Here is a 13,513-nt window from a genome sequence, read left to right as displayed (position 1 = left end):
TGGAAGAAAATACATTATTATAATTGCTATGCTTTTACTCAAAAGGTCAGGTAATTCTCCAATCCTGAAATGAAAAAGTGGTGGTGAAAATCTACAACATACACAATTAAAGAAAGGCTCCCTTTGGGGAAATCATCAAAAAGACTGTTCCCCATCCCTCCATGAGTCATCATCTACTTCTCAAAAACAAAATAAGCCTTGTTTTTGCCCTCTAACATTTTTCTCTTTATACATTTCACTGCCTTTATGGTGCGAGGCGTTGGGCTCTCTTCCCTCCACACACACACTAAAAACTGAGCACCCCTAGCTGTATCTGATTTCAAGTGCAAGCACTGGGGGCACTTCGAGACCTGAAATCTCAAAGTATACAACACCTTGCAGGATATCATCATGTGAAAATGTCTCCACCCATGTTTAATAATCTTCGCTCAGTGAAATATGGCTTTACTAGCGTTATTTATACATCTCAAATAAAATACCATCTGGATGTCCAGTGCAGGCTGGTCATTTTTGTGAAATACCATATATACCTGCAGATACACTGAAGCTGCTAGATGTCTTCTTTGGTTAGCAGCCATTTTTAAGGAGGAAAAAAAATATCCATTTTATATGTATTTAGATATATAGAATATTTTTGTTTAAATTTACAATGAATATACTTAAGAAACACTTTCATATTGGGCTTTCAATAGGGGCTTTTATTTCCAAGAATCATTTGAGGCTTTTTTGGAGCATTGGTTATAAAGGATACAAAATCTTTCACTGAGAAAGGGCTATTGTCTCATAAAAGGGTGAATCAGGTGAAAATACTGTCCACCCTAAAGCTCTGCAGCATAGGTACTTGGTTTGCCTTGGTTGGAAAGGGGAGAATACTTAGCAAAGGCATCCCCATCCCAAGTCAGGAACCAGGGATAAGAGATAATACAGTGTTCCTGTCAGCTTCCATCTACAGTGATTCCTGTATTACCCATTTCAACGGCTGGACTGGCTGTCTTATCATTGAAAAGTAGCTGGATTTTTATCCGTACGTACACAGCATGCCTAATCAAGCCTAATCTAGATTGCACAAGTGGTGAGAACTAACTCACCACTAATTTAATAATACCAAATGTTATTGAATGTTCTTGGCATTTTCGCAAAGGAAGAATGAACCATGTCAGCAATTTATCAAAGTCGTCCATACAAAACAGAATTAGCCATTATGCCTTGGCACATGTTAGTCATGAGCCTATGTGCTTTAGCCAAGAACAAAATATGTTAGACGAGATACTTGTAAGTAATGCCAGGCAAGCTCATGTCTTTAAGTTTAGATTGTGCTGAATATATGTCAGTCCTTGTTCATTTATGTTAGCCTTTTGACACATATGCCCATTGGTTTCTAATGTTAGTATGTGCTTTATGTTGGTACTGACTTTAGGCCAGACGCACTGCCTCTAAGTAAAACATTTGCCTTTAATTTTGACCGTAACACTAACTGAACTATTGTTCAGGCATGAAAGGAAACATGGCAATAATCTAATAGTCCTAAAGTTTTCATCCTGAATAAATTGAAGCTTTTGTCCATGTAGTAATGAATGCTAACCTCATACCCATTGGCTGCTGTACTTACATAATCTTTTCTCCATTGCAAACACTGTGTGGCAAAAAAGACTGACACAAATGCTCAAGAGGAGCCTTTTAAGACCACTGCTAAGCCCTGAATACTGACAATAATGATTTTGTAGATATTTTCAGGGTCACTGGATTATTTAACACATTTTAAGTCATCCCACAGCACTAGGATCCTTTAAAAGGAAAAACCACATTCAATGGTCATTTCTCACCCACCATAACAAGAATACATTTTAATAAATAGGAACATGTACTAGCAGCAATCTTCAAAAAGGTTTGTTTTCGGCTTTGAAAATATTTTGAATGTAAGCATTCAATGCTGTTGTTCTTTTGGCCTTGCCTTACTTTGACATCTTGATTAGATTTTCTGTTATTGAGGTCCTGTAGATGCTGTTAATGTACACACACACACTTATATCACACACACACACTATTCTGCTTGACAACAAAAAAGTCATGAGATACTAGAATCCAAATCACTTTTGTGCAACATCATGAGGTGACAGAGTAGTATAACAGAGATTTACGTTGAGAATAAACATAAAGTTGTTCAATTCAGCTGAGTGTCGGTTGTGGGTCAATAGCAATTTGAAATACACAACAACACATTGCATGCTCCATCAGCTTTTAGTAGGTGGGTACAGATAATGGGAATTGGTTGGAGGTCTTTAAAGGGGCACCTTACACTTACACATTTATGGCTATCGTACATTAGCGGACAGTGGTAGGTTGTTTTTCAATATGAGAGTCTGTCAAAGGCATGGCATGGCATTGCTTTTATTCCTACAACTGCACACATTGGTGATTTGTGAAGACTAGCGACTCAAAAAAGAAAGAAAAAATAGGTGCAACATAGTATAAACCTTTAGCTCATAGATTTCAGTGCAATAATGTTTTTCCAGAAAACAATGGGTACGGAACTATATTTGCACCTGCTCTGGCTATAATGAAATACAATGTAGAAATGAGTTCAATTTGTTGATTGCGCGCTTCTTCCCTTCTTCCCTGAAAGGACTGTGTTATCTCTTGTTCCTCAAAACCACTTAAAACCACAAGCCCCCAAGGACCAATCAGTATCCCTGGAACTGTGAGAGGGCTGTGATAGACCTCTGAGCATCCGACATAAATATACAACTGCAAACAGAGAGGCTGCCATGTGTGACACACATGGGTATGTTTGCGGTTCATGGAACACATCAATAACATCTTCAGACAGTGGTATTTATGCAAAAATCAGTGTACCAACAACACAAATTAGATGCACTGCAACTGCAATATACATGACAAAACAGGGCAATAGTCTAGTACAGCTAAGTGGTTAGCCCTGGGACCAGTTCCTTTTATGAATGTTATGGTTGCCTATTCATCATTCCTTACCGTTTTACTGTCTGCTGACAGCAATGACAACCAAACACCTTAAAGTCATAGCAAGCACTTGCTGCTCATTGGTTGTGATTCATTAAATCGGCTACTTCTCAATTGCGAGCACTATCCTCTAACCTTTGGTACATCCCTGCATCAACGTCAATCTGATAGCATTCAGGATTTATTGAGCAGCCATCACTGCTGCTAATGTAGCTGTTGATGTTGTTGTCTAGTTTCACCAGCACAGTATTAGTCTGCAGAAACAGAGACTGTTTCCCAGTTAACTTGGCTAGTCATTAACTCCCCGAGGTTTTTCTATGAAACATGCAGCTAATGTTTGGGCTTTTTAATCGCTGTAAAAGCTATACAGCGCAGTTAGTGAAGACTCTACTTAATGTTACTATGGTGCATGTGTCACACAGTGGAAATCTGAGCTCAAGGCCACGAGAGTGTCGCAGTACTGAATTTCTCTTCCAATAATTAGCGATGAAAAATGTCAACTGGAACAATAATATAAGATGACATGTACTTTTTAAACCAGTGGCATGGTACACTCGAGGGAACCGTGCTCCCATAATGGTGTAAATCATGAATCAGACAAACCTCCTATCTTAGTATAGCAACTGTATATCTGGGTTATGTTCTCTAGTTCATCTGTTTTTTGTTCAATCTGAGACACACAATCACAACAATGAAACATAGAAATCATCCCCAGGTCAAGAGCCACATTGGTGCATCTCATATTTAATTGATAACTTCATCACACAATCGAAAAAAACAGTCAACACATTCTGAAGGCAGAGGTCAGTGTGGGGTTTATCAGTTTCTCAAGCTGTCATGCATTCCTGAAAAGGAAAGCATGAAAGAGGGTCGCTATGGTTTAGCGATTTAAAATGCGAAGAGCAGTGCACTCCTGACTGCAAGTGGTCTACCTGTCTCCCAAGATAACCTGATGGTGGCCTGAATACAAGCCAGACCTGCTGGCCTCCCTCGAAGTGCTCAGAGATTAGGTCTGTTCTTGTTTTATGTTAATGCTCATTGGCTCTTTGACCTGGGGCACAGCAGGTTAGTCACACTGTTGTAACCATGCAAATGTATACTGTAGACATACTGTATCTGTGGACGTGTGTGTTTATTCTCTTTTCTCTCTCACTCTCTCGCAATAATGTAGTCAGTATAAGCATATTCTAGGCTGATAACTAATGAGAAATTGCAGCACAAAATGCCAAACATTTGTTCAAGATCATTTACAAAGTGTCACGATTAAATAGCGACACTACACCTGAGTATAGCACAGACAGCAACGTAGAGCTGCTAGTCAGAGCAAACCAGCCATGAGAGGCTAAGATCAGACTGTAGGTGTCTCCACTAGAAAGAATCCGGCGAAGCTTCGACAGCCACCAGAATCATAGTCATGTCTCTTTGAGAGTCACGGTGTTGTAGCTACAAGCACCTGTATTGTAACTACCCCTGTTGTTCTGTGCGTGTGTAAGAGCGTAACTGTAGCCCTGCTGTTTGTTGCAGTTAACATCACTGCACATAGGCCATAAATATCTTTGTAAGCTCTGAATATACGGTGGCACAGTTATCGTACAGTTAACGTGGCTCCCACGTTGTGTTTATTGACACTCAAGAGGAACAAATTCGTGCACACTGTTATTTTTCCACCAGCATCTATCGGGCTTGCTAATGCTAATATTACCGGTAGCTATGAGTGAGGGGCACAAACTGGGACTACGGTCAGTCCGTCTTCTGCGATTTCTACTTAACGTGGCAGATGACATATGAGATAGTCCTCGGGGTCCTGCCAGGTCCGTCATGGTAAAGGAGCGGCCAGAGAATTCAGCTGAACTGAACTTTCAAATCCAAGCAACATATTGTTTTTTTAACAACCAGCACTAACTACCACAGTGCCATTAGAAAGACCATGGCAGGGTCTTGTCTTGGAGGACAGTAATGAGGGAGTGCAGCAAGTAGCAGTTTTTACACACAATATGTGCATTGTTGTTAAAAATCACTTGAATTAATCATATTCCAACAACAATCTACACGATTATGTCTTCAGTTAATGGTCAATATCAGCGAATATACAGTTACTGGATTTTTTGAATATGAAATGTTGATAATGGCAGCAACCTAAAGAAATCCTACAATAGATGAGGCTCTTGTTGACTCACAATTCTCGCCATTACATTACTTATTATAAAAGTCTTTGGCTAACCTGATGGATAACAAACCTTAACATGGACATACAACCATAATAGGAAGCTCGTGTGTGCAAAGAAAAAACTAAAACGCTGATGGCGGAGTCAGACCATGCAAGGTCAGTGAATGGACAGTTGAGCTTTAAGTAGGATTTATATCAAGGCAGTAGACTGCCTCAGAGTTAATAATTTGATTAGAGGGAAAATAGTATGGTAAAGTTTTGTCTGAGTTGAATGAGTTCCTGTAATATTTCAGTGAATAAAATTCTATCCATAAATGATGAGTGTAGTCAATCAGCAGCATTGTTCTCATGACTCTCAACTTGATTAACCCTGTTTATTAATTAGCCCCATCTGAATGGAGCAGTACTTCACATGAGCAACACTAGCTCTAAACTTGTATGCCGCTTAGCACTACTTTATGAATCAGTTTAAGGCTTCACAATAGAATGGCCGCTATTCATGTTTCTATAGCAGGATTGATAAAACTGTGGCAGTGGGGCAACAGCAACTTTGTTAGCACTCATAAGGTAATTTTACCTAATGTGATTAGTGCATTATCTGGAAGGAAGGCAGTTATAATGCAAAATGGCTGCCCAATGAGAATTACCTTCCTGTGTTTCATACAGTATCTGATTAGTCCTCTATCCCACACTATCCTGGAGATACGGAAAAACAACAACATCGTTATCGCCTGCTTGAGGAAGTTTATGAGCAGGTGTGAAATATAGGAGAATGAAGACGGAAGGAGGAGGAGCAGAACGAGGTTGGGGGAGGGGGGGGTGGTACGCCATGAACAGACTGGGTCCACAGAGCTGTCTTGGCTCTCTCCCTGCTGGGAAAACAATCCAGCCGGTGCTCATTAGCAGCTGGAGTTTCATTACCACAACAGTGGAGCCTGTTTAATGAACCCTCAATGAGAGCATGCATCCTGCTTCCCCATTTGAGTTCAGAGGTACGAGGTGACGTGCTCCCCTGAAGCACGTTGAGCGCTCTTATTGCACATTCCGATGTTAGAACCACAAATGTCCTGCGAGCAAACATGGACTGTCCAAAGAGACATTACAGCATGCTGAGCTGAGGTTGTTGATAATAAGTAACATGAGATTCGCTGTTGGCTGTTGTTAACTGTTATTAATGTTGTCCTAACTGTAGATATAGATGTCATATCATGAACCATTTGACCAACAGAGCCTAAGCTTCTTCATACAGTGATTCAACCCTGTGGGGCACAGTGCTTGTGCTACAGAGATCCTCAAGATATGAACAGAGCAGATTAATGAAGCTTCATAATTTAACAAGAGAAAAAACAGACAACGTACAAAGTTTCAGCTTCCAGCTGTTGATTCAAAGAGGGAATATATGCCATAGAAAAGGGACAGATCTACTTCTCACTTACAGCCAAAAAGAAATCACAGCCTATTCATCTTTGCTGCCACAAAGTCTGCCTAAATATCATGGTAACAATGGGCCTTGATTATTAAATTGGGCTTGAGCCTTTATAAAATGGTAGAAAAAAAACACAGCCATTTTGTAAAACTGCTTTATGTGTGATTGAATCATAGTGTGCATTTTAAGAAGAAAAAAACATTTCCTCACATCTCTCTGTCTTCGTTTCTCAATGCAGTGCCATGCCAAGTAAAAAGGAATAATCTGACATTGTCTGTACGTACTGTTTTAGGAATGTGCAATTCAAAATGAGTGTAAAAAGAAGTCACCAGTGTCACCAGGGTTTCCTACATTTGCAAAAACAGTTGTTGTATGCAGTCTGCCAGGACCCCAGCTGTGGCTGTGAGAACTTGCATCAGATTACCTCTCTTTGATGATGATTTACATAACAGGAATTAATAAAAAAAGATCAGACCACATTTACCTAATTTACACATAGCCACATACACTTACGGATAAAATGAGACTGAAGACTGACGGCTAGCCCATTTTCTTGCCCAAAGAGACACATTTGATAGCTCAGGCATACATTTAGAAACTTAAACATTTTTCGCTGCTACATCTCAAGTTAATAATGGAACGCCATGAATAGGACAAAGGGTGCCATTAACACACATTGTAAAAAAAAAAAAGATATGAAAATGAATGGTCAGATTACTACCAGTGCAGCTACATTAGAGAAGTGAAAGCATTACCACTGACAGATGATTTAAGTGTAAATTCATAGAATACTTAACAACTAAGTTGGGCCATAGCTTTAGCATTGACCAGATAATCAGTACATGAGCAAAGGTGTTATGTGTTTTGGCTTGGCTCTCACTGGAGTGTAAGAGGGAGACATGCAGTCCGCATGGGACAGATTGAGACCTGAGATTCAGCTTTGAATGACAGAGACAGAGATCTGTGACAGCTGAAACAATTTTGACAGGCGGACTGTTGGCCACCTGTTGCATGTGCACTCATTCACGCAAACACAAACACACACACACACACACACACACACAAACAAACAGAAATGTACTTGAACAGACACAGACAAAATAAAAATACACACATGTACGAGAAACTCTATCCTTCCTCAAAGACAGAGCAATGCAAGATGACTCCACTGCAGGTCAAACACACATTTCTTTTCTCAGCCTAAAGACCATCCTGCGTGTCCACAACAGAGAGCAGTAGACAGCTGAGATGAATAAATTCAAACTCCACATGAAAGCTTTAATAATAGCTGAGGATGGCCAAAATGAACTACTTGATGTAAATTGTTCCTCCTACAGCACAACGGCCAACAAAAAACACTTAAGTACATCAAGTTCACCCTTCAGCAACAGCACTGGCTGTCAGTTAAATACTGACTTTGTTTTTAAGTACTTCTTGTTTATAGATCTTTCCATGGCTTGGCGCCTCCCTACCTATCCCATTCTCCATTCCCACACACGCACTCACTATGTTCCACTGATGCCCATCTACTCTCCACTCCCTCCTTCAGGCTCTGCATTATGGGTGACAGAGCCTTTAGTGTTGCGGGCCCTAACCTCTGGAATGCTCTCCCTCAGGGTCTGTGCCAGTGCACATCTGTTGTTTCTTTTAAGTCGCAAATGAAAACTCACCTGTATAAGATTAGCTTTTTCTGGTGCTTCGTAATGTGAATACTAACTGACTTTAGTCTTTTTATCTTTTTATCTGTTATTGTCGTTACTGTATAATTTTTTTATAATGTGCTTTTATAATGTATTGATTGTCTCAACTAGATTTTATTATGTTTTGACTGAGTCTACTGGATTTGTAAAGTGTACGTGGCCCACTTGAAAGGTGCTCATAAGTAAAATGTCTTATTATTATTATTAATTAGATTACAACTCCTAAAATCTCACTTTATTTGGGGCCCAAATAACACACAGTTCTCATGCTGCAAAACATCCAATTTTTTTCCGAGTCAGGTTCTTCCGGCATTCTATCAACATTCCATGTTGACGCTGACCTTGTTACAAACGCTGCAATGTCAAACAACCATCTCGTCCTGTCTCAGCAGTTAGCAAAAAAGGCAGCATTGTTTACCCTCTCTGAAGTAGGAGACTAACAGGGGTTGAAAGATGCCCTCTTTACTGAAAAAAGAACAATGAATACATCGTTGTCACATCCGGCGGGTGACACATTAACACAAATGTATTCAGTCGATGTAACAGGCCTACGCCAAACTCAGACACTAGCTCCAACTGTATGGTGTAACTAAATGCAAATCCTATATGTGTGAATGGGTCCATGTGGGAGCGAAAAGGAGAGGCATGGTGTGTAGCCATGCTCAAAAGCCTGTAGCCTTTGCATGGGGCCTCATCCTGCTACAGCTGGGCTGTTACAATTAGCTACCATTAGTCTAGAATTTATACAGTGCCTAATTGTACATCATTAGTTGAGTTGGTTGGCTCATTCCTGTAATTTCTCAGCAGTAAACTTATTTTACCTGCTAACTATGACTGTGGGAAGAATTGGTGGATAGTTTCTCCAGGCGTATCTGCCTAAACTTATTAAATTACTGCACATGGCAGCAATGAAGGCCACTGGTAAGGAGCTGTCTGACCTTAAAAACAGATTCATTCATTCATTCTTCAGCTCTGTGAGACCTCACTCAATGTTTGAGAACATGTACAATTCAATACCAAAGCTAGAAAATAAGATAAAATCTGAAAAATCTGGCTCGTGTCGATCAAAAAGAGACGTTCTTTGGCTGTTGTTGATGACCAGATTTGTAACTGTTCTGATCTGTAGCATCATTATAGACCAAAAGAAAAAACGCAATGCAAAATTAAAACAATAATAGCTTGATTGTTTTGTCTGCGCTCTGTGTTTGAGACTGAAGTAGTTGGATGGTTCTCTACAAATTCTCTACAGGCTTCATCAGGGGATCAGTCATTTACTTGTGAGATAGGCTTGTTACATCACCTGAAGAGCCCAGAACAAAATTAACAAAGAGGCAGCGCTGACTACACAAGGTTAAAACAACCACAACGAGAGCAGTCGAGTAGTCTTGTTAACATCGAGTGCACTAACCTTGAGCATTATTTACCTTTCCTCTGTGTTGCAAGCGGGAGGCGTGAAAGCTTAGGAAAGATCGTCTCTAAGACAGCACAGGCATGTGAAGGCGCAACATGCGCTTCAAGGGTTCTCAGGTCTGCGGACGGGGAGGATGCATGGGGAATGGTAGAAAGGTGCGGAGTGATGGTGAGGTGGGGGATAGGGGTGTTGTTCGTGCAAACCTGCAGTAAGTTTGCATTCATACTCAAAAACATTGCACCATGACTAACCCCACTACATAGATTCTCCCCATAAATTTCTGTTTACAAAATCCAAACATGAACTCTAAAACTTTTTGAGTATACAGCTCATAAATTAGCTTACTAACAGTGCCAGTACACCAGCTGTCGTGAGATAACATTTATCTGGCATCCGCTATCTACCGGTAGACCGCTCTGAGCCGAAAACGCTGCTCTGTGCCAGCTGAATGTCAGACACACCCTCGTGCTTTGGTATGTAACAGTCAACAGTGACTGGGCTGCGCTGGGTTACTACTGTCTGCGTATGTGAGCCACGTTCAATCCGAGGGCACCGCTTTTTGTGTTGCCGTTTGCTAAAGATAACGCATCCTGCAACTCCACTTGAGCCTATGGAAGGAATTTGAGCCTGCCCTGCTCTGCTGGAAATCACAACAGAGCACTTAGTGGAACACTACCCCTATGCAAAACAAACACACAATGCCCAACACGGGACAGAATAGGCAGGAATAATACAAAAGGCACACCTCACAGAAACGTGGAAACACAAGGACACGCACATGCATGTACAATTACTGAGAAATTTAAGGTCTTGTCCTCATTGCAGTCCCATGAAACAAACCCTGAGCCTCTGTCAGACAATGTATCCCCACACAGTGGAAAACTGACTCCTCTGTAATCTAAACACACATTTTTAAATAAACACGGCACTATTGTGTGTTTGTATAGGAGGCTACATGAATGATCAAATGCACTGTTATTTGCAAGGTGCACTCATGCAAGAACTGTTGCTACCCTTAAATTACAGAGACCTACCACTGACCCCACGGATGCAACGGCAATATTGTATAGAACACAAAACACACTTACAGTTATGGACACTGATCACAGTGTGAGGGTAAAGTTGTGAATTCCAGCCAACAACACCTACATTTCTCACTCTGAAGCCAGTTTAGTCACATCTAACGGGTTCCAGTGTCTCCAAAAACACAAGCACACATGTAAATGTGAACGAAAAGCAAAACTCACCATTGTGTAAGGACTCCTTGTTATCTGCCACCTTCCTCAGTGCTGAAACGATGGCATCAGAGGGAACGCGAGGACTCTCCACATATTTGGGCTTCCTGATTGGACCTGCTGGCACGAACCGAAGACACAGGGAGAATGAGAGAGAGAAAGAGAGAGAGAGAAGGGTGAGAGGGAGAGAAAGAAAGAGAGAGGGGAGAGAGAGTCAGAAGGAGTGACAGAGGGGAAAAGAAATGCAAAAGAGGAGAGAATGAGAGAAACAGAGAGAGAGAGAGAGAGAGTTCTCGCTGGATTAACGTGTTCCAGATGGGACTAGAGATGAGAGGCGGTGGTGTCTTAGTTGGACAGGCATGGCTGCTCTCCATAGTGCGCACACGCACACACACACACACACACACACACACACACACACACGCACACACACGCACACACGCACACACACACACGCACACACGCACACACACAGAGAGCTCCCTGCGCTGATAGCAGCTCTGGTCCGTCAGACAACCTGGAATATTGTCTGCATGGCTGGAGTCTCCCAGTAAAACACTGCTAGTCAGCTCTGGGAATGTAAACTACAGCAGGAAACCACAACAATTAGCCTCTTCGTGAACTTTAAACACACACAAACACACATGCACTGTTGGGGACGAGCAAAACAGAGTTTTTCTGCATGTTGATCTGTAAACAGTCCATTGGAAGTATACCGAAAAGGGTGCATGTGGATAGATTAAGGTCCAGGTATCCTGGGGTAAGTCAGGTGATGTATCTGGGACAGCGGGACAGTTCTCTGAGGACTGTCTTTGTCTTTAGCGAGGAGTCGAGGTTAGCTGGCTGCTCTCTTCCCTCTGCTAATGCTGCGACAGAATTAGAAAATCCCACAGCTCCACACAGAATGCTTGCTCACTGTGCCGATCTTTAAGATAAACCACTGACATATTCACCCCTCAGCTCCTTTTTCAACATTTCCATCCTTGCGTTTGCAAAAAGATTTGCCCCTGTACATTCTGTTAAATCTGCCCTAAAAAGCTTGAGCAAAGTGGTAGCAAAGGCCTACTAATCTATCCAAAGAGTGGCAGTGTGATCGTTTATACATGCAGGAGATTCAGCAAAGACACTAGACTAAATACAAAGCCATGAGACAAACATCTCCCCACCCACAAGCTCTTCACATTTCAAGTCCTCTACTTCATTCCCACAATTTCTTGTGTAAAAAATAAATACATTCCAGAGTCCAGACACAAAAGCAAAAATGAGACTGCATAAAACAATCTGAAAACAGGAAGTGACTCTATAATTTAGATCCATAAATCCACTAAAAAAATAGCTAAAGCATGCCTCCCCTTGCGCCACTCCTCCTCCAACCTTGACCTACAGTAACACAATCCAAACTTCCTCCTCCTCCTTCAGACTCCTGTTATCAGATGACTGTATGTGTAACCCCAGTCATAACATAAAGATTAGATGGGAAGGCAGAGATAGCCATTTCCTCTTACCACATTCGAAAACCAGTCACTCCCCTCTCAAGAAAAAAAGAAAAAGAATTATTCTAATCAGATGGAGCAATTTTTGAGACCACAGCTGTGATCTTGGCCACAGACACTAATAGTGGAGGTAAGTGGAGGGGGGTTACACAAGCAGCCATATGAGAGGAAATGATCTGGAAGTGTCATCGCAACAAACCAAGCATGAGAGTCACAGACAGCTTGATGCACAGTGCCATCTATGGATATGTGACATGAAATGCAAAGTGAGGAACGGTGCTTTTGATGCTTTTGAGACGAGCTTTTGCCTTTGAAAACTGGGTGTTCTCGCCTTCTGTCATGATGTAAAGCCAGTGAAAGAACTCAAAGTGAAAGCCCAAAGTTACATGCGGTCACCCGTCTGTGGAGCAGAAAGCAGCAGCTGTAGTACGTAGTGAAAAATAGGTGTAAAAGGTGATGATGGTTTTGCTTCAAAGCACTTTAATCGGCACACTGGATTACGAACAGATGAGATGTTACAGGCTATTTGATTTGCGTACATGGACGAGGTCTAAACGTGAAAGAAACTGATCCAGTGAAGCATCTACGAAAGCAATCCAAGTCAGCCTGCTGTTTGGCAGACACAGTCAAGGCGTCTGTTCTGAAAACCTCCATTCATCTGTGGATGGTCAGGCACAACCTATTACCCAGGAGTCACACGGCTCCAATTAAAGTGGGACTACAGAGACAGAGAGGGCTGTGTGTGAGACACACTTAGTTCAGGTAAATATCTTGGACTAAAAGCACACTGCCAAATATGTTCTGTTGAGTGTATCTAAAAACAACAGACGGCATAGTTTGAGTAATTTAAACCATATGCTTAACCTCAGATTTGGTTTACACAAAGCGCAGAGAGGAACACAGGATCCACACTTGAAATAACAAACGTGGCTGACTATCAAGGTAATTTTAGGCCCCATCTGAGGGCTGATAGTACAAGGAAGAGGCAAAAGGCTCTTAAGCATGAATCTGATGTCTGAGCATCAGCACAGGACAGATGAAGCGCATGGGGGTTTCCTTTCCATTCAAAATCTCATCTCAAGAGTTAACAGTCTTTCATTACCTC

At 41.5% G+C, this 13,513-nt stretch overlaps 1 protein-coding gene across 2 annotated transcripts in view; it reads right to left on the bottom strand.

Moving 5' to 3' along the window:
* The window catches only part of tanc1b (tetratricopeptide repeat, ankyrin repeat and coiled-coil containing 1b), a 98,998-nt gene that overhangs the window by 45,567 nt on the left and 39,918 nt on the right, over nt 1-13,513 (bottom strand). The window contains exon 4 of one of the 2 annotated variants that reach the window (XM_070837920.1): nt 10,928-11,035. In XM_070837920.1, the coding sequence (XP_070694021.1) occupies nt 10,928-11,035 (108 nt within the window). The remainder of the gene's footprint in view (nt 1-10,927; nt 11,036-13,513) is intronic. The other variant, XM_070837921.1, reaches the window with a different exon arrangement.

The sequence above is a fragment of the Pempheris klunzingeri genome, chromosome 10 (assembly GCF_042242105.1).
Source record: "Pempheris klunzingeri isolate RE-2024b chromosome 10, fPemKlu1.hap1, whole genome shotgun sequence".
NCBI classification, from domain to species: domain Eukaryota; kingdom Metazoa; phylum Chordata; class Actinopteri; order Acropomatiformes; family Pempheridae; genus Pempheris; species Pempheris klunzingeri.
Note: the sequence above shows the minus strand (reverse complement) of the source record. Positions and strands in the feature narration are given on the sequence as shown.